The sequence below is a fragment of the Lepidothrix coronata genome, unplaced genomic scaffold (assembly GCF_001604755.1).
Source record: "Lepidothrix coronata isolate B3197 unplaced genomic scaffold, Lepidothrix_coronata-1.0 Scaffold84, whole genome shotgun sequence".
NCBI lineage: Eukaryota > Metazoa > Chordata > Aves > Passeriformes > Pipridae > Lepidothrix > Lepidothrix coronata.
In genome coordinates, this window is record NW_016690264.1 from 2,582,890 (window position 1) to 2,603,370 (window position 20,481).

At 48.1% G+C, this 20,481-nt stretch overlaps 1 protein-coding gene across 4 annotated transcripts in view; it reads left to right on the forward strand.

The window, feature by feature from the left end:
- Nucleotides 1–15,267, forward strand: part of PLXNB1 (plexin B1) — a 74,918-nt gene extending 59,651 nt beyond the window's left edge. For all 4 annotated transcript variants that reach the window (XM_017820655.1, XM_017820654.1, XM_017820653.1 and 1 more), the window contains 21 exons: nt 1,011–1,147; nt 1,764–1,940; nt 2,173–2,341; nt 3,465–3,707; nt 4,980–5,156; nt 5,471–5,619; nt 6,000–6,100; nt 6,838–7,055; nt 7,247–7,425; nt 8,106–8,172; nt 8,727–8,873; nt 9,340–9,517; nt 10,375–10,478; nt 11,138–11,222; nt 11,956–12,122; nt 12,449–12,609; nt 12,853–13,000; nt 13,709–13,773; nt 13,856–13,931; nt 14,290–14,364; nt 14,940–15,267. In XM_017820655.1, coding sequence (XP_017676144.1) covers nt 1,011–1,147; nt 1,764–1,940; nt 2,173–2,341; nt 3,465–3,707; nt 4,980–5,156; nt 5,471–5,619; nt 6,000–6,100; nt 6,838–7,055; nt 7,247–7,425; nt 8,106–8,172; nt 8,727–8,873; nt 9,340–9,517; nt 10,375–10,478; nt 11,138–11,222; nt 11,956–12,122; nt 12,449–12,609; nt 12,853–13,000; nt 13,709–13,773; nt 13,856–13,931; nt 14,290–14,364; nt 14,940–15,044 — 2,928 coding nt within the window. In that variant the 3' untranslated portion in view covers nt 15,045–15,267. The remainder of the gene's footprint in view (nt 1–1,010; nt 1,148–1,763; nt 1,941–2,172; nt 2,342–3,464; nt 3,708–4,979; nt 5,157–5,470; nt 5,620–5,999; nt 6,101–6,837; nt 7,056–7,246; nt 7,426–8,105; nt 8,173–8,726; nt 8,874–9,339; nt 9,518–10,374; nt 10,479–11,137; nt 11,223–11,955; nt 12,123–12,448; nt 12,610–12,852; nt 13,001–13,708; nt 13,774–13,855; nt 13,932–14,289; nt 14,365–14,939) is intronic.
- The last annotated feature ends 5,214 nt before the right edge of the window (nt 15,268–20,481 follow it).

Genomic DNA, 20,481 nt, shown 5'->3' on the forward strand with positions numbered 1-20,481 from the left:
TTTGAAGATTTTTTTTTTTTTTATTGATGGCCTAACATCTTACTAAGGCTTCTGACTTTGCTTTTGTTAATTTGCAAATGGTTGTTTGAACACACTTTTAGCTTCTGACCTTCAGCAGCTAGTGGCAGTAAGTCCAGAGTTCCTGTGCGTTGTATGGAGAAATGTTTCCTATTATTTTTAAACATGTTTCTGTTAACTTTTTGATATCTTAAACCCATCAACTATGAAATAATATTTAAGCAATTTTGAGGTACAATTATTCCTTTTTTGTCCTTGCTGCATAAGTTACAAATTATGTATCTAGTTGCTTGTCTCCCTGTCCCATAGGAAGGGGAGAGAGATGCAGAAAACTATTGGGCTTTTCCATTTTTGGCTCTATGGAACCATATATATATACTGAACTATGCTGTTGCTCTTCTCTTGATTTTGGTTCTGTTATCACCATTTTGAGGCACTGATGAGAAGTGCAAAAGGAATTTTTACTGTGACATAAAAATGTTTTTTTCTTACTTCGCTTCCCAGTAATTCCTACCACTTTCCAGGTCACCTACAAGTATGTTTAACAGCACAGGTCTCAACACAAATTCTCAGGGCTCCCTGCTGGTAATCTACTCATCTGCTATACAAACAGACAATTTATTTGCTACCTTGTTTTTCCTAACCTGAGTTATTAATCCAATTACTGATCTGAACAATCCCTTTGAACTGTTAATCCTAGGGTTTGTGTGTGAGGCTCACAGCTCTGCTGGTTGCAGCATCCATCTGCCTTTGGCAGTCTGTGGAAAGGTCCCGAATTCCTGGGTCTTGCTGGTGTGATTGATCCCTCCTCTGTTATCTCTGCTCTATAAGGTAGCTGCTGGAGCCTAGCTGAGGCCTACCTGTGATTGGGAACTGTAGCTTCTACTTCCAGAGCATTGGAGGTCACTGAACATATTCTGCTGTTTCCTTTTCTTGTCTTGTCTTTTGAGGTCTTGTCACTCACTTCTTTTTTTTTTCCTTCCCTCTTCTAGAACCCAGAGCTGAAATCCATTGTTCCAACTCAGGGCCCCAAAGCAGGAGGAACCTGCCTTACCCTTCTGGGCTCAAAGCTGCTGACTGGGCATCCTAACGAGATCAGTGTCCTGCTTGGAGACCTCCCTTGCCAAATGTAAGATCAGTCCCTGCCCATGTGCTGGCTGTGCACTGTCCTGAGTCCTTCCCAGAGCCCCACAGGGTGTGGTGCTGCCTGGCTCAGCCCTTAGCACAAGCAGTTGGAGTTCTGCTCTCCTCCGTGTTCCAGGGGATCCTCCCTTTGAGGGTCATGGCAACAACATTGACTATCTTAGATTCCTGCCCACATCCCTTGGACATGAACAGTGCTACACACCTCTGTTCTGCATGTCTCTTGACAGGACTGTGCCCCATCCTGACACTCTGCTTTTGCTGATGGGGAGCTGCAGTTGGCTCCTGCAGCCTGACCCTAAGAGCTGCTTGTTCTCTTGCACCCTGGAACATGTACCCCCAACTCACCTCACTGCTGGTGAGAAGGGGCACATGCCTTGGTAGTTGTGTCCAGTCTCTTCAATCTGGACAGTGACTATACCTGCTTTTTGTCCATACGCTGCTGCCTGACAAGTGCCCAGCAGTTATTGCTTGCTTAGATAAGGCACAAGAGCTTTCAGCAGAGGTTTGCAGACTGTCTGCAGAGAGAAAGGCATAGTACTATAAAATCTGTCTCTGCAGTGGCTGTGTTAATCCCTTGTTCTCTCTTCTGTCTCTCCAAGCCTCTCTGAGATGACAGAGGATCAGCTGGCATGCCAGACAAGTCCCAGCAATGTGTCCGCAGAACTCCCAGTCACCATCAAATATGGGGACCAAGAGCGGAGACTGGAAGGATCCCTCTTCAGATATACTCTGGATCCCAACATCACTTTTGCAGAGCCACCTAAAAGCTTCCTCAGGTAGAAAGACTTGAATGCTCCTTCCCTGGGGCTCTGTGCAGAGGCAGGTACTCCAGCACCATCCCTGGGCACTCCAGGCAGGTACTCCAGCACCAGCAGCCTCTGTCTGTTGAGTTGCACTTTGGGGTAAAGCCAGGCTTGTAGGAAAAAGCATAAGCAGAAGGGTGGCAGCATGGGCAAAATGGAGCTAATGAATAACAGGTGGGTGAAATCAGCTACTTCTCTCTTTCAGTGGAGGGAGAGTGCTCAGAGTTCATGGATACAACTTAGATGTTGTACAGAAACCGAAGATCCGAGTTACAGTTTCTCCATCTGAACGCCGGCGCAGAGGAGCCGGACGATGGCGCAGGATCATCCCAGACTCAGAGTGCCCTGAGGATGCTCTGTGCAGCATCCAGCAGGTAGCATGGCAAAGTGCTCAGTGGGGATGTGGGTGCGCACAGGTTGATGTGTCTGCTTCTGGACTTTCTGTCCATAGGGCTTTTTTTCCCCCCTAGTTGCTGTTACCTGCATGGATCGTATCAACAGTCTTGGCCGAGTGAAATTTTTCTTTGCCAGGCTGAGAGGTTAAGCACTTTCACAAACCTTTCCATGGGTTGGGTCTGCTTCTGCTTAGAGATGTGCAGGATTGTGATGTGGAACAGAAATAGCAGGGCAGCAGTGTGGAGATAAAGGAATCTACAACTGAGTCAGAGAGCTTGTGTGGCTCAGCGTGTCTGCGCTCCAGACTCTTCCTTTTGCACAGTTCAGCCCATCCCTATAGTCTCTGGGCTCTCTTTCAGTCTGAGATACAAAACCAGGCAGAGTTCAGTTAAATTACCAGTGCGACCAACATTTTCTACTCTCCTGCTGCCAGTCTGCTGAGTTGGGTCACCACAGAGGTATTGATGTGGTCACCAAGGTCACAGAGCATGCAGCAGAATTTCGCAGAGGTAGAGGGTGTTTGGCAGCCCAAGTACAAGGATTTGTATTACTAGTGCACATGATGGAGGGCTTCCTTTACATAAACTGAGAGAATGTGCTTCTGATGCACGTGGATAAATAACAGCTGGTTTTACCAATGTTCTTGGGAAAGCATTTGAGGCTGTAGGGCAGAAAAAAACCAGACTAATACTTTCACCAAATGTATAAAATGTATCCAGCTGGGCACTGGAACACTTTCACAGAAGCTTTCAGACTGGGAAATCAGCCTTGCATTGAAGGTGTTTGGTCCCATTTTGTCAGAGCAGAGAGATCTAAAGCAGGTCTCTCTCCAAAATTTGCTGCTGGGGGATATCAAAGCTGATTCTCAGCACTGAGACCTTCCAACAAAACCAGTGCTATGAAAACCTTCCTTAGAGGAACATGGGGAATTCCTCAGATCTTGGATTTTTCCCTCTACAGTTAAGCAGAGTTCCTCTGGCATTGTTCCAGATGAGAGGAATGCAGACTGGCCCCAGATTGCTCAGAATGAGAAGTATTGCCAAGCTGCAGGAGAAGCACTAGTGTTCCACTACTGACACTTTTTTTGCCTTCTGCATTTAGTTTGAAGAGCCATGTCTTGTTAACTCCTCCTACCTGATCCTGTGCAAAACTCCAGCCATTAATCTGCTGTTGAGGAGTGTCCGTATCAAACTGGAATTTATTCTGGATAATCTGAGCTTTGATTTCAATTCACTGCATCCCATGCCCTTCTCTTATGAAGTCAATCCTGTCCTAAAACCACTGAATGCTGAGGATCCTGCCAAACCATATCGTCACAAGCCAGGAAGTGTCATCTCTGTGGAGGTAACACAAAAACTAGCTGGAATTAATGTTTATTGTACGGAGTTGTTTCTAAGCTGAGTGTTTCAAATTGGTGTCATGCAGTATCCAAGGTTTTTAAGGCATTTGTCATGACATGTTACAGCCTGTCACAGCACATCTGCTTTGGCCTGTGAGAAATGATACATAAGAGGAAGGAAAAGAGTGCATCAAAAAAAGCCTCCTGAGCCCATAAAACATTGTTAAGGGCTTCATGGGGCTTGTGGAAACTTTTGTGCTTTTTTACTTTTAATTCTAGTAAACTATTTGTATATAAGATGTTAGTACTAAATTATCCGCACATCCTATTCTCAGCTGCGGGCTTTTTTGTACCTACTTCAGATTCCTCTAGAAGTAACTTAGGAGTAAAAGAATCTTGCCAGTAGGGAAGACCTTACGATGTGCAGGCAGGAAAATCACTCTTTAAATATGACATGGAAGTGCAGAGTGGCTGATGTTTTTATTGTACATGTGGAAAAAAAAAATCTCTGAGTTTTCTTTTGTGTGGAAAGGTACTTTCTAGTCCAACACTCATTAAGAAAACTAATGGTTACAGCTGGAGATGCAGTTTCTCCACTTGCTCTTTTTTTGCACAAGTAAAAACTGTGAGGACGTACGAGTCTAGAAATGTCTAGACTGCTGTCATTGGGGTTTGAATGCACGTTGGAGAAGTAGGGCAGTTTGAGAAGACTGAAAAAGAACTTCCAAAGAGCAAGGAGGTTGATCTGCCATCCTGTTGGAATACGCTGACAGAGCTGTGGGTTTAGAAAGCATTGAAACATAAGAATGTAATTAACATTGGTTAGCATGGTTTTATTAAAAAAAGGAGTCTTAAGCCCCCAAAACTAAAGCAGATAAGAGCAGTGGCATAGATGTGTTACACCTTTGCAAGGCACTGATTGATTCACCGGGGTGTATGGGTTAACTGACATGAGACTATCTTTTTAAATATATACACAGAGGGGAGAGTTGAGCTTAGCTGTGATGTGGCTGAAGAGCCTTAAGAGGACAGGCTATTTATAACTGTACTTATGCAGAATGCTACGGGTCCTAAAGCTGTAATCTAAATTGTATGCAAGTGAATTTTTTAGCTTACAAAATTAACTCCTGCAGCCAATTCAGATGTGAGTCTAATCAGAGAAGAAAAAAGGCTGCTTTCATCCCATAGTAGTGGTTTTCTCTGTCTTCTCTGGAGCCATGGAAATACAGAGTTGTTTTTTTCCCCTGTTTTGATGTGCTGTTCCACGTCCATTGCAGGGGGAAAATCTAGATCTGGCTATTTCCAAGGATGAAGTTATGGCTATGATTGGGGAAGGAATCTGTGTGGTGAAGACTCTAACAAGGAATCACCTCTACTGTGAGCCCCCCTCCGAGCAGCCAGCTCCGCGGCACCGCACGAAGCGGGAGGGCACGGACTTGCTCCCAGAGTTCACGGTAGGGAATCAGCAGCACTGCAAGAAATCCTGTTTCTTGAAGCACAAGCAGGAAGTGGGAGTGGAGTGGGAAGTGAGGAAAGGTAGAAGCCCTGGTGAAGGACAGGGGGGATGGCAAGGAGCTGCTCTTGTTCTCAACGCTAATCTTACGTGCCCAATGTTCCCTGAAAGCAAACACTGTAGCTGGATTCAGTTGTGCTGTGGGATGGCTTTGCTGGGGAGCTGTGTGCCACCTGTGCCCATTCTGGAGAAGCCCTGTGACTTTGTATTTCCTTCCTGCACTGATCTTACATCGTGTCACACGCTTTCTTATAGGTACAGATGGGAAACCTGAACTTCCTCCTGGGCCGAGTGCAGTACGACACGGAGAGCCAGCTCACCTTCCCGCTGGAGGCACAGATTGGTTTGGGTGTTGGTGCTTCCTTTGTGGCTCTGATTGTTCTGGTCATCGTCTTCATATACAGGTAAGAAACTCTGGCATTGTATAAGTTCCTCACAACATTTTTCAGTGGATATGACCAAGTGTGTACATCTTGGGCCTAAACAAGGTCTTAGTTCTCTTTATTTTGTGCCAAATTCTGAGCCCCTGGTGGTGTTGGATGTGGGAGGCACCAGGCACCTGTTGGTCACAGCCTGCAGCGTGGTTTATTCAGAGCCCACACCTAATGGGTGCTCCAAGAGACACATCTAGTTTATGGAACACTGTTTGGCATCCTGCAAAGATGATGTTCGGTAGAAATTGCCTCAGCACCAACTGCCCTGGAGCCTTTGGCAGCAACACAACAGTTGGCAAGGACAGTCCCTGGGTCAGTGCCACTGGGAACAATTCTGCTTCTTATTGCAGGAGGAAGAGCAAACAGGCTCTGAGGGATTACAAGAAAGTTCAAATCCAGCTGGAAAATCTGGAAACAAGTGTTCGGGACAGATGCAAAAAGGAATTCACAGGTCAGTCACTGAGCTCCTAGGTTCTTGCAGCTTCAGGGAAGCTTAAGGAACCACTCAGCCCTACTTCTCTTCCCATTCCTGTGTACTTGTCTGCGTAACTCAGGGCAGGCAATACCTGCACCAGTGCATTGAAACATATAGCAAAATTTTTCCCTATTTTTTCTTTAATTCAGGGCACAATGATCTATACAAACCCCTCTCATTCTCCAGTTCATCCTCCAGACTCAGATGAAGAGCTAAAGGTCAAAGCAGCACTCTTGAAGAGATCTTAATGACAGCTACTAGCCCAGTCTCTTGCAGCCCATGTTCTGGGCCTGCAAACCTTGTACTTGAGCTGCTTACAGCTGTGGGAGACCTGGGGCTCTGAAGCTCTGCAGGTGACTCCAACTGTAATCCCAGCTAATGTGGGAAGTAGTGAGGAGCAGGAAGTCTAATACTCTCTACTGTAGGTTATGGCTGTAACCACAGATGTGTGCTGAACAGTGGCTTCCTCGTTATAAAACTGGGAGCCAGCCCTTGATTGGAACTTTGCTCATGCATTTCCTCCCACTGCCTACTCTAGTTTTAAATGTTCTAGCAATGAGACCCCCATGTGCCTCTTCCTGACAGGAAACATCCTTCCTCTTTCTCAGTCCCATCCTGCTGGCCCCGGTTCCTGCACTCACCTCATGCTCTGCACCACCAGTTGCGTGATCCTGTCAGTTGTGTCAACCTCATGGGCGTTTCCTTTCCCTCAGACCTGATGACTGAGATGATGGACCTCACAAGTGACCTTGTGGGCACAGGGATCCCCTTCCTGGACTACAAGTCCTACGCAGAACGCATTTTCTTCCCGGGCCATCGTGAGTCACCACTGCAAAGGGACCTGGACATCCCTGAGTGCCGGCGGCAAACAGTGGAGCAGGGCTTGGTCCAGCTCTCCAACCTGCTCAACAGCAAGCTTTTCCTCACCAAGGTAATGTCCCTCTCTCTGCTTGCAGCCTTCTCTGCCACCAGGGCCACATCACTGCCAGCAGAAAGTGGGCAGTGTCTATTAAGGTTCATTCCTCAATAGCTCCCTGCAGCATCACTTCTTCCAAGAGCCAGCAGCTGTAACTGCCTTGTTTTCAGCAGATTCACACACTGGCTTATCTCTCTCCCCACCAGTTCATCCACACTCTGGAAATCCAGCGCACTTTCTCTCCGAGAGACCGGGCCTATGTGGCATCACTGCTCACAGTGTCACTGCATGGGAAGCTGGAGTACTTCACTGACATCCTCAAAACGCTCCTGAATGACCTTGTGGAGCAGTACGTGGCCAAGAACCCGAAGCTGATGCTGCGGAGGTGAGTGAGCCAGCCATGGCTACCAGCTGCCCGAGGGGATGGAGCCTTTCTGTCCAGCTCTGAAACCCCCATGAGTAGGACAACGTTGTGGCATGGGCTGCAGCTGTGAGACCATACACTGAATGGGAGGAAGCTGTAACAATGACACCCCTCTCTCCAGGCAGGGAATAGAGCAAGAAAGGTGTAGAAAGAGTAGGAAGCTGGAGTTGCCTGCCCCAAATCCTTCTTCTTTTGAAATTGCTGTATACCTTGTGTTCAGGTACTAGGGCTCTGCCAAATCTGCTGATCCCACTTTGTTGTTTAGAGGTCCCTGGGTTCACGGTCAAGCCATGTTTGGAAGCTAAACTGAGATATCTCCCATGTTCATATCCCCATTAGCCCCATGTCTGGTCCGTCCTGAAAAAATTTCCCTTGTTTGAGAACTACCAGAGGCTTTCCTCTGTCTCCTGCTTCTTGTCTCTCCTCTTCTGTCATTTGGTGCCTCCTTCAGGCTGAAAAGAGCTTTCAATAACTAATGTCAAAAGCATTAACCTTACTGGTCTCTAACGTCTTTTTTTTTCTCTCCCTTCACCCTGTATCATTGTTTAGTGTGCTCTTTTCTCAAAGGGAGGAATCTTTATCTCCAAATCTCCCCCTGCTCTGCACCATATTCCTGTGACCAACCTGATGCTCTCTTTCAGGACAGAAACAGTGGTAGAGAAGCTGTTAACCAACTGGATGTCCATCTGCCTGTACGCCTTTGTGAGGGTGAGCTCTTTGTCCCGTTGTGGTGTAGAGGGGCCAACAGAGGGCAGGCAGCCACAGCTTTGCTTTGTGCCTCACTCAGCTGAAGCAGTGCCAGAGTCACCCTGTATTTCAGGGTGAGGAATAAGAGAGCTGGGCTGTTCACTGGGAACAGGGATGCTTAAATAAGCATTAATAGCACTCATTGTTTCCAGGATGTCTCTCCAGGTCATGGAGGGCTCAGTGCAGCTCCTTTATTTTGAAACACACTGGCCATAGGCTGGTCTGTGCATGGAGAGGACAGATGCTGGTTTAATTCCTTTCCTTGAAGAGGGGGTGGCACTCAGATGAGTGACACAGAGGCAGAGCAGTGGTTTGGTTGTGTGCATCTCCCTGGTAGCTGACGCTTCCCTGTGCATGAAGCAGGAGCTGTTGCCAGAGGCTCTGTCTTTGCCTGCTGTGGCTCAGCTGCTGTATCCTCAGTCTTGATCCCCCTCTGCTTGGTGTCCATGTTTCAAAGCTATTGGGCTCTGCTGGGAGGAGCAAGCTGAATTTCTTTCCTTCCTTTCCATTGCCAGGATTCTGTTGGGGAGCCCCTTTACATGCTATTTCGAGGAATCAAGCACCAGGTGGACAAAGGGCCAGTTGACTGGGTGACAGGGAAAGCCAAATATACCCTGAATGACAACCGCCTTCTGAGAGAGGACCTGGAGTACCGGACTCTGGTAAGCACCAGATCTTCTGTCCTCTCTGGTATGACAGGGCTGAATGTCTCTGCTCCCATTACAGAGGTGGAAGTGCAGCATCCTGATGCTGTCTCTTGGGAGCCAGGTTTGTCCCAGCAGCACAGGTCCACAGTTGAGCAAGAGCTCTGCTAAATCTGGTGCTTTTGCCCTAGGCTGATAGGAACCTTCACCACAGTAATCTGGTGTATGTGCTGTGCTCTGTGTCTGGAAATAAGGGGATGACATTGCTGATGGTGCTTTGAAGCTCCTTCCCAGTGATGTTGAACTGGCTTCCAGCTCTTGACACAAGACTGAGAACAGGGTGTTTAACATTTGTAATGTTTTCTTTTCTGAAACTCTCAGTGAAAGGACGAGCTGTTAACTTGACTGAATGCCAACCACCAAAGGTGTAAATGTGCCAGATATAATCTTATCAGCTGAGTAGCTGTGACCTTTTCTTCCACAGACCTTAAATGCTTTGACACAAGCAGGAGTTGGTGCAGGAGGGGCAGAAGACTCCCAAGGGATTTCTGCAAAAGTGCTGGACTGTGATACCATAACACAGGTGAAGGAGAAAATCCTAGATCAGATCTACAAAGGGACACCATACTGCCACCGGCCAGACCCAGACACCCTGGACCTTGGTGAGCAGAACTCTTTGGTGCCAAAAATCAGTGAGGAAGTGGAGGAGTGATGGTTGGGTATCTGTGCACAGTGATGTTTGTCGTTCTCTGCTGGCTGTCCAGAGCCACTGACCAAGGATCTCATGCTCTGGCTGGACCCAACAGGGCATGATGCAGGAAAGGGGCTGTAACAGCAAGAAGCAGGAGTTGGAAGGAGGCAGTTGGGTTCAGCCCATTCCATTTCATGGTGTTCTTTGCCAGACTCAGACCATAGCAATAGCTTGGGCAAGGAGATATAGAAAAAAAGTACAGAAAATGTGTAGGAGAGGAGGTGGATTTGAGTGCAGTGCAAAGATGCTGTGGTCAGAGACTGGCTCTTCCTGGCAGTGAAGTCAATGACAGCCTCTCAGTAACCTGTCAGCAAGGGTTTTGCCCACAGTACTTAATGAATGATAGAACTTACGTTGTGAGGGAAACCACTGTTTTCCATCTTCTTCATTCTTTGCTGTTGCTGAATAGTGGTGACATTTAGAAATGAGAAGGTACTGAGGAAATAGTAGCTGATAAGAACTATGGGTGCATATTTGTCGTTTGAACCACCTGGCTGAAGAGTCACAGTCTGACAGAATTTGTAGGAACTTGACAGGTGGAACCTGGGAGGCCATGAGGCCGCCTGTCCCCGTGCTCAGAGAGAGACTGTCCTGTGACTGCAGGACAGCATTGTTGCAGGCACTTGCTCAGGTTATGTTGTCTGTGAAATACCACGGGTAAAGGTTGATGAGAATCAGAGGGTGTGTAATGAGGTCAGCCAGGCTGAAGCAGATGATGCCTTGAATTAACACTTAATCTGTTCATTTTCTGTGTTTCGGTGGCTGTAGAGTGGAGATCAGGGCTGGCAGGTCATCTGATACTGTCCGATGAGGATGTGACATCTGTTGTTCAAGGGACTTGGAAACGTCTGAACACTCTTCAGCATTACAAGGTCAGAACTCAGTCTGCCATTGCCTTGTCTCTCTTCTCATCTTCCATCACTGTCATGCTCTATTTGTGGCTCTGGCTCCTGGTGGGTGGTCACTGTCAAAAGGCTGGACCTTTCTTGCAGCATCGTATTCAAATTAAGTTAATGCTGTGGCCTGCACTCTGACTTAAGCAAGCACAGCCCTGTCCTTAAGCTGTGCCTGAGATGTGGGCAGGTGTGGAGCTTGGAAGGAGATGCACAAGTTCGCGCCTGGTGGCTGCTGCAGTGATGTGCTGGATCTGTTCATGTTCCAGTCCAGATCAGTTAGCAGGTGATGACGCACTGGCCTGCAAAGTAGCTTCTAGGAATGGAAAGAGGGAGCTTTTAATTACCTTGCACCAACATGTCACATGTTGCACCAATATGCCATCAACATGTTCTAGATGTGAATAACCTCAGTCCCTGAGTATTATCTTCATTGTACTTTGCAAGTCAGTTTTTTAATTGGTACAGACAAGATTTTCTCACCATCAGGAAAGACAGTGATGGTGCTCCAAAATTCCTCTTTCTGTCCCTTTTTCTAGTAATGGTATGGTCTGTTTTGGTCTATAAGCACTTGCCTGCTGTGCTGATGAGGAACACATGCCATTTGTTTTGAAAGTCGTTGTTTTGCTTGTGTGCAGGTGCCTGATGGAGCAACAGTAGCACTGGTCCCACGCCTGACAAAGCACATCCATAGGGAGAATCAGGATTACATCCCAGGAGAGAGTGAGTTTGAGGTCTTGTTCTCATGAAATGATTTTAAAGCACTTGCTATTTAGTGGGATAAGTCTCCTGCCATAGCCCCAGCTTTATGCTGCTATAGAAGGCTGACACATGCTTTGGACCCTCATAGGATTGTCAGGAAATGTGAGAGCTTGGGCAGGTGAGATGAGAGAAAAGCAGAAAACTGCAAGAGCAGAGGAAAGCTGGTCTGGGTGTGGAAATGCAGGACAAGCACAGTTCTCTAATTCTGACTCACCAGGGCTTACTGCAGTCTGCAACTTGTAGAAACCTTAATATCCTCAGGTGCTCAGCATGGGTCGGGGATGGGATGGTGATGGGATACCAGGCAGTTGCCTTACTGCCTGGCAGAGTAAACAGCTCCATGGATACTCCTGTGGCATGAGGGACAATAGCCACAGTCTGCAGCTTAAGAGATTCGAATTGGATGTGGAAAAAAACCTTCAACAAACCCCGAAACAAACCACTGGGGTGGTGGGAGATCTCTGTCTGGGGAAGTTTCCAAGACCTTGAAGGTTTTGGGTGGACAAAGGCAACCTTCTAGTTGCTAGTGCTAGCACTGGTTGTACTCTGTGCAGAAGGCTGGATAGAGACCTCCAGAGGTTTCTTCCCATTTGTGTTTCTGTCATATTGGGAAATCTTGCTTCCTTGGGGCTCACCTGGCCAAGCTCCATTGTGAGAGGACCCACACTGATCTGCAAATAATTGGTTGGTTTAGAAACACCAATGCTGGAGGATGCAGATGAAGGTGGGATCAAACTTTGGCACCTCGTAAAACCAACAGAAGAGCCAGAGCTTCCCAAGCATCGGCGTGGGAGCTTAAGAGATCGGGAGCGAGCCAAGGCAATCCCAGAGATCTATCTGACACGTCTACTCTCAATGAAGGTGAGAAGAAGCACAGACTGTGTTGTGCTTGGGATCTTGCCTCCCTTCATATCCCCTGGGAGAGATTGCGGGGATGTGTATGAGGATGAAGCAGCCCCCCCTACCTGCAGTACATCTGACTTCCCTCCACGTTTTGCTTTGCTCATGAGCTTCTCCCTGCCCTCTCTTCCACAAGCCACTGGGGCCTCCTTTCTGCAGTGGGTCTGAGGTACCTTTAGATGGATGAGGGGAGGTCACTGAGCAGAAGAGGGTGACCTCTCGTTTGTGTGAGGCTTGGGTTGTCCACTCTCCTCTGTTCTGACTCTGTCCTGCTCGGTTCTTCACAGGGCACTTTGCAGAAGTTTGTGGATGACTTGTTCCAGGTGATCCTCAGCACCAACCGCCCTGTCCCTCTGGCAGTCAAATACTTCTTTGATCTCTTAGATGAGCAGGCCATACACTATGGGATTTCAGACCCTGAAACCATCCATATCTGGAAGACAAACAGGTAGGGTGCTCCTGAGGGCCCCAAAGGAGGCGCCACTAATTTGCCTGAAGCTGATCACTTGCAAAGTGACAGCCACCTCTGCCTGCTGAGGAGGAGCAAAAGGGAGTGCAGGGCAGAAGAGCATTGGGGTAAAGAGCTGGTTTTGGTGGGAGAATAAAGCTGAAAGATGCAGTAACACACAGGACATCTTTTGGCACTGTAGTTGCTACCTTTGCTGATGCCCTGTTGCACTTCTGTCTGCAGCCTGCCCCTGCGGTTCTGGATCAACATCATCAAGAATCCCCAGTTTGTCTTTGATGTGCAGACATCGGATAATGTGGATGCTGTGCTGCTGGTCATTGCACAGACCTTCATGGACTCCTGTACAATAGCTGACCATAAGTTAGGGCGGGTGAGTACAGAGGGAGAAGGGAGCACGGTAGGCACAGAGAGTTGAGCAGTGCTGCCCCAGGAAGGCAATAATGTTTATGTTGCATCATGGAAACAGCAAGCCAGGCTCATTTTTGCTTCCATGTGCCACTGGAGAATAATGGGGACTCCTGGGAAGAGAGGAGGGAGGAGCTGGTTTTGTTTATCAACAAGAAGTTGTTGGGAAGTGCTCTTTTTTTGCAGCTTAGAGCTACTTGGGGGACAGAGCTGAACTCTAGTTGGCTGTGGCAGACAGTAGGGGTCACAGGGTGCAGCTTGGGACATTCAGGGCGGCCATTAGAAAAACTTTCTACCACCACTACTCACCCTGTGCCTACGGTGGAACAGTCCCGCACAGGTCACCAGAGATGGGATGGGTGGATCTCTGGAGGATGTAAGGCATCAGCTATGCAAAGCCATAGCCAATGTGATCTCATACTGGTGATCACCCAGCTCCAAGTTCGAAGGCTGGACTAGGGATCCCAGACACATCTCACCGACACATCTCAGGGTTCCTCAGACTGCATTATTAGAAGAGAGCCTGCTATTTGAAGTGCCTCTCCATGCAGAGGGCAAAAAATTCCTGATCCTGAACAAATGACAGAAAATAGTGATGGTGTTACCTGCTGAGATTAGTCCACAGCATGATGAAGGAGCTTTTCATAATCAATTCTGGTTTTGGATGTTCAAGGACTCTCCGATCAATAAGCTGCTTTATGCCCGGGACATTCCTCGCTACAAGCAGATGGTGGAAAGGTAAGTGATGGATGTGAGGAGGTGTAGTTTGAGCAGTGAGAAGGAGGAACCACACACTAACTGCCTGTGTACCGCTGTCTAGGTATTATGCGGACATTCGTCAGACCATCTCTGCCAGTGACCAGGAGATGAACTCTGCCCTGGCTGAGCTATCACGGGTAAATAAAATTATTTCAGAAGTCATCTGGCCTCTCACCTGTGCATCTAAGAGAGAGTTATTAATGCAAAGATGAGAGGTATTCTGGTTGAGTGTACATTTCTGTTCAGACCTACTGACTGTTCCCAGTGGCTGCTCTGCATCACAGGGAAGGCAAGGGCCCCTGAAGAGAAAAGTGTAGTCAAGGGTTCAGGGCGAGGAGTACATATGATTTTTCCTTTGCTAGGATCTGCTGGTGAGTTCCCTTTCTTGTTGCTTTGTGCAATGGGCACATTTCCTAATGAGTTGTGAGGACACAGAATTTAGATGAACAATTGTTAGGTGTCTCACAGTTTTGTCTCATTTCCTCTCATACACAGAATTACTCAGGTGACCTCAATTCCCTGGTGGCTCTACATGAATTGTACAAATACATCAATAAGTACTATGACCAGGTGAGTGTGTGTTTTCAGCAGGTATGAACATGCCCTTCTCCTTTTACCATCCAAACAAAAAAAACTACAAAACAATTAACAATCAAGAGCAGCCAAACTATTACAACACTGTGTATTGTTTCATTGGCATGTGTAACTCATGTCATGAGTAACACTTATCATTTCAATTATCACTTAACACGTTATCAATTCTTATCAAAGAGAGACAGAGGAAATCACCAAAAAGAACTTATCTCTAACTTGGAGGCTGTTGGGATTTCATATACGCTTTTTTTTTGACTCCAGTACTCAAAAACTCTACTTCAAAATGAAATGCAGTTAGTTCAGATTAATTTACTGAAGACTTAATTTTCAGGTGAGAAGTTTAGCGTTCTTTTTGCCCTGTGATGTTTATAAGTCATTAGAATGAATCTAGAATACCTATTCTGTGGTTAATTTGAGATTAATTACTACATACCTGCTCTGGACTTGAGCACGCTGAATTCCAGCTTGGGGCTCTCCACGGTGCATGGAATTGAGCTGGTTGAGTGTTGTGTGCTGGAGAAAGGCTGCCAGTGAGCTCTGTCTTGTTGCAGATCATTACTGCCTTGGAAGAAGACCCAACGGCACAGAAGATGCAGCTCGGATATAGACTGCAACAGATTGCAGCAGCTGTGGAGAATAAAGTCACAGATTTGTGACAGGCACAGACAGACTGCTCTCCCCTGGCTGAACGGGGACAGTGCTCATCCTAGTTTATACACAGAGTGTCCTGCTGCCATTGGAACCAGACTGTCCAAGGAACCTGCGGGTGATGTGAGCAGGGATGGCCAAGGCAGTACAAAGTACAAGCGTCCTTGCATCTCAGAGAATATTTTTTTACAGCTTTTTTTTTTCTTTTTAAAAGCAAAACAAAACAAAAAAGGACAAACTTTGTTTTTTCCCTGGCAGAGACTGTTGCGGGGCCACACAGGTCCTTCCTACAGACGTTACGTGAATGTGCCAAGTTTCCAAACCACGTTGTTGAAGAGCCAGGTGACAACACCGAGCAGTGTGTCTGTGGAGTCCATGGATGCCCTTGCCAGTGCTGGGACACTCCCTGCTGCACCTGCTCGCTTCAGTGGGGATCAGGAAGCTTTCCCTGGGCTGACTGTTGTGCTAACCTCTGTCCCCAGCTAGCGAGCACTTCTGCAGTGTCCTACCTGAGAAACTCCTGACAGCAATGCCCCTGCTGGTTCCGGATGTTGGATGTGGGAAGGAGATGTCCAAAGGCAAAGGTCTCTTGCTCCCCAGTGCTCTGGTCTCTGACAGCTCATGTGTGGCACCTGCTTGGCTGTAACATGCTCCCCAGCATGTGCGCTTGCCCAGGGGGCCACTGTAAATGAACAGCACCCCCTCGCCCTTCCCCTCAGGACAAATTCAGCATGTGAGAGTTGCTGCCTGGCTTGCCTCGGTCTCCACTGACCCAACTCGGATCTGTCTTCCTGGTTCCTTGTGGTCAGAGGTTGCCCTGCTCTTTGGAAAAGCACAACAAATTCCTTGTGCCACTCCCCCTTCCTTCGGTGTCCAGCTGTTCTGCTGCTCTGAACTGGACTTGTAAATACCCTCAGAAAGTTAATGTATTTAAATGCTAAAGGAGAATGTTTAACTTTGTGGCTTTGAGACAAAGCTTTTCTTGGAGAAGTATCTCTGTGCACTTCTACTGACAAACGTCTGTCAGCACTGGAGCAGTTTTCTCCACTGCTTTGTCTGCAGGGATAACTCATAGGTGTCTCTGTTGTCGTACCAGCAGCTCGCTGTTCCCCATGGATCAGTTCCAGACTCTCTGTGTGCTCTTCTGTTAGGCTTGCCTTACACCTTATTCTCAGCTCCACTTCCCAAACTCTCCTATCATGGCACATACAAGAGTTATTTGGGGAGCTGTAAACTTCAAGGAGCTGTGAAGCACAACTGCGTTGTTCCCAAGGAGGGTCAGGTGTCCTGCAAATGGGAATGATTCTTGTATGGAAGGAGAGGCTGGAGCAGGCACAAGCACAGTTAGTTGGCAGCTGTCATGGGCCAGCTCCTTACTGCTCTTTCCTTAGTTCCTTAGTTCCTCCACTCCAGAGAGTCCTCTGCCCTTCTGGGAGTCAATCTCTATTTATAGGGATGCCCTACTCATTCTCTTCCTCCTCTGCTGCTAATTCCACACTGATGTCCTGCATTCCTAAGGCAGGTAGACAGGTCTGACTCCTCTGTCACTTCCCTGAGGTGGTGATTGTGTGGGCCAGGAGATAGCAGAGCTAGCACAGGGCAGGATCATGTCCCTGCCTCTCTTTACATTGCATATAGCAGTAATTCCAGGCCTGTCCCATCAGCCCTGTGGCTTTGTGCAAGTGCTGTGCAGTTGCAAAACTGCTCTTGGAGCAGTATAAAACAGGCTGATGCTGGCCTCTCTTCCTACACAGCCAGCTCTCCTGTGACCCTCTCTCAGCAGTATTCCCAGGTACTCTGAGTGCTGAGCATGACCAACATCCCTGTGTCACCTTCTGCTGCCATCCTGCTGTACAGAGCAGTAGGGTAGCTGGCTGGCTGCTGCCAAGCAGAAAGGGGGGTCAGAGTTTGCCTCTCTTCCTTGAGGTGATGACCAGCTTGAATCTCACTCCTGCCTGACCACCCATTTCCACAAAATTTACGGGAACTTAGCATCTCTAAAACCTTTGTCCTGACTAAATCTGGTTAAATTGGCCCCAGAAAAGCTGGGTGGAGGAAAGGATCGGAAAAAGCCAACACAATGCACGTAAAGCCCATTCCATTAGGAACTGCAGGAGACGATTCCCTGGTTTGAGGCAGGTGCAGGTATAGTGGTGGAGTAGCATCATCCCCTTGTGTGTTGGTGGATGGACTTTCTGCCTCAGGCAGCAAGGCCTAGTTTTTGGCCTCTCCAGCTCATTGAGTGTCTGGCAGGAGCCACAGGCTCTCTGCTGGATTTCTGGCTCTGCAGACTGGTAATGTCTGCCCCTATTTTTGCAGAATTATCTCTGCGCTTTCCCAGAACAGGGTGGCTTGAGGCTTAATTCTCAATCCACCTCACGCTGGCATCCACATCCTCCTTGCTTCTCAGTAGTGCTTCTGGATGTTGGAAGTGATCTGCTTTCTCCCAGTGTATCTGTGAAAGTCTGCTTTTATTAGAGCAATAATGAAGAGTTAAAAATAGAGTTAAACATAGGTGATTGACTTATTTAACATCTTCAGCTTGTCCTTGCATGGCTGGATAGGAGACACTGCCCGGCACAGGTGCAGTGAGGGTGGAAAGCTGGTAGTGCCCATCTCTTCCCATTCCATCTGTCCTCGGTGTTCTCGATACCAGCATCCTCCTCCCCTGCAGACATGCACTGAAGGCCCCTTGCTGAGATCAACTTGGATATTTAGGCATGGCCCCTCTTCTCTCCGTCCATGCCCCTCTCCTGTGGCAAAATCCATTACTACGACAGGGTTCTGTTGCATTTAAATTTGCACAAAGCAGGTTTTATTATGAAATTCCCTATTGCAGGGAAGACTTATTTATTTATTCCTTGCGATCCTTCTAAGTTTTTTCCAGTCTCTGCCTGATTCCACAACCAGCTTGTCAGACACTCTGGAGATGAACGTTCCTGCTCAAGGACAGAGAATTCTCACTGGGTGTTCCCGTTTGACTACAGGTAGCAAGTTCTGTGGGCACCAGCAGGGAGAGCCCTGCCACCACGGCCGGTCCCCTCCTGCGGGATAGGGGCACAGTGAGGGGATGTGGCTGCTCTAATGGGACCCTCAGAACAGTGATGGGTGGCAGGCATCCAGCTTTATTTAGTAGTGCAGTCAGAGAGAGGAACTTGCTTCTGCCCTGGTCTGGGTGAAAGGCTGAGAACTGATCAGTATTAAGATAAATCTCCGTTAGTGTATTTGAATGTCTCTCCTGTTGGCATGACGAAGCGTAGCTGGCACGCACGTGATGTAGATGTGAGAGCTCTTGCTTTCATCTGTCTGGTGGCAAATTTAGGCTGTACCTGAAAGGTTTTGTGTGTTTGTAGAAATGATGGCTAATTTTTTTTTTAAATGAAAATAGAGGGTTCTCGGATGCTGCTGCCTCGGTGGAATGCCGTTTCTTTTTCAGGGTGTGCCCCAGTTGCAGCCAGATGCTGCTTTTTTTTGTGTGTGTGTGTGCCTTTCTTGTGGGGATGATTCTTTTGGTTTCCAGAACACCCAGGGCATTTGCTCTAGTCTTTTTCCCAGTCCTCTGTCCTGGTGACTCTGCTCTCTCCCAGCCTTGTGACTTGGTGTCTGTCTGTTAAGGTATGGCCTGACCTGCATTTATGCCCTGCCACACCTTGAGTTCTGCTCAGAGCACCCAAGGTACTGTCTTTCTCAAATTGGAATTAATAATTAATATAAAAAGCTTGAAAAAAATCTGAATTTTGTTACATAGTGTAATAACTGTTTGTAGATACTGTTCTGAGATGTAGGAATCTATTGGTGATATAAGAGGTTTTGTCTGTAAATAATCAGTTTAGAGTCCAAATGATTTTAATAAAGAGAATTCTTACACAATAATTCAATAAATTTTAATATACAACCTCTGTGTCATGCTTGTGTTGCATGATGATGCAATTACCCAGAATGTATTTGCCTCTTTTTTCATCCCAAGTGGAAACCATGTACTCCTGAGCACCAGGACCTGGGAGCTGTATGAGGAAAGTGAGGCCTTTCCGTCCTGCCCCCTCCATAGGCTGTGTTTCCTCGAGATAATCTTGTGCCACCTTCCACCTAGATCCCAGTGCATCTGGAGTTTCCAGAGCTCAAATACCATCCCTGCCCACAGGAGGAGGCAGCCTCCCTCCACAGACACTCTGTTGGGCTGACACTGAGGGCACGTGGCAGCTCTGGCTGTGGTCTCCCACCGTGGGTAAGGGTCGCTGAAGCTACAGTTTATGTTGGTCACTGTTGTCTACCAGCATGAGGCAGAAACCAGTGTTCCTAAATTACCAAAACAACTTAATTCTAAATGAATTACACAATTCTTCCCAGACAGAAAGCTGGCTCCTGGCCCGTCTATCCTCTTTTCTTCTCCCCCCCCCCACTTCCTTTACTAGCAGAGTTTTGGATAGAGTCTGCCTCTCCCTCTCTTTTAGTCCCTCCTCTCTGTACTCTACGTGTTCTTGTTGCCTTTTAGGGGTCACACACCACTTGTCCCCCCCCTGTGCTGCCCTGCACAGCTCAGTACCCAGCCTGGTGCAGCCTCTGCCCCCTCCCTTGATATTTTTAGTGCGGGGGAAGGCAGGTGAGAGCAGAGGGGCACAGGCAGGGGGAGAACCGCTCTGGGAGGCCCTGGCCTGGGTTTGGCAGCCTGGAACTGCAGCAGAACTACTGCGAGGCACGGTTAACCCTTCGCTGCAGGGCTGAGGCTTGGTCTCTGCAGCCTCAGCTAGGAAACCTGAGCTGTGTGAGCCCAGGGCCCCAGCGAGGGGGAGGCCAGACTATGCCCAGCTCCGGTGTGAGGCTACGGCATGTGGCAGTGGGGGAAAAAATGTGATTTTTACCGTGTGTGGCCTTTTTCTCCCCAGTGTGGCCTTTTTCTCCCCAGTGTTGCATGGTGCTGGGATGCTCAGGTTCCCCCAGGGCTGCAGGGAGGACGTTACTGCAGTTGCTCTTCTAGAGACAGGAACAGGGGAAATGTGGGCTCTGTGGCCACCAGTACCATACTGTGATGGTGTTTGGCTGCATGTGGGCACTGCTGGGGAGGGTGAGGTGCCTCAGGTCTGGCAGTGTGGCACACAGATGGGCTGTGCCAGGCACAGGCTGGGGATGGCTGTGTCAGGTAGATGGTGCTGCAGTAGCAAGTTCTGCCGACATACTGGGAGCAACGGGAAGACTGAGGCAGCCCTATGGTTTCTGGGTCTGGGGATGGTGGAGCAGAGGGGGAGGATTTTTCTGTTTCCATCTCAGTAGAGCTGTGAATTTCCCGCTATAAATAGTTGCTGTGGAGACTCTGGATCCACAGCAAGCTGACAGACCTGCTGCCAGAGAGGCAGGGAGAGGCCAGCAGTAAAGTGAATCCACCGCAGCTGTCTGAGGTCTCCTGCTATCCCAAAGCCAAGGTTGTTCCCAGAAGCAGTGCTGTGATCC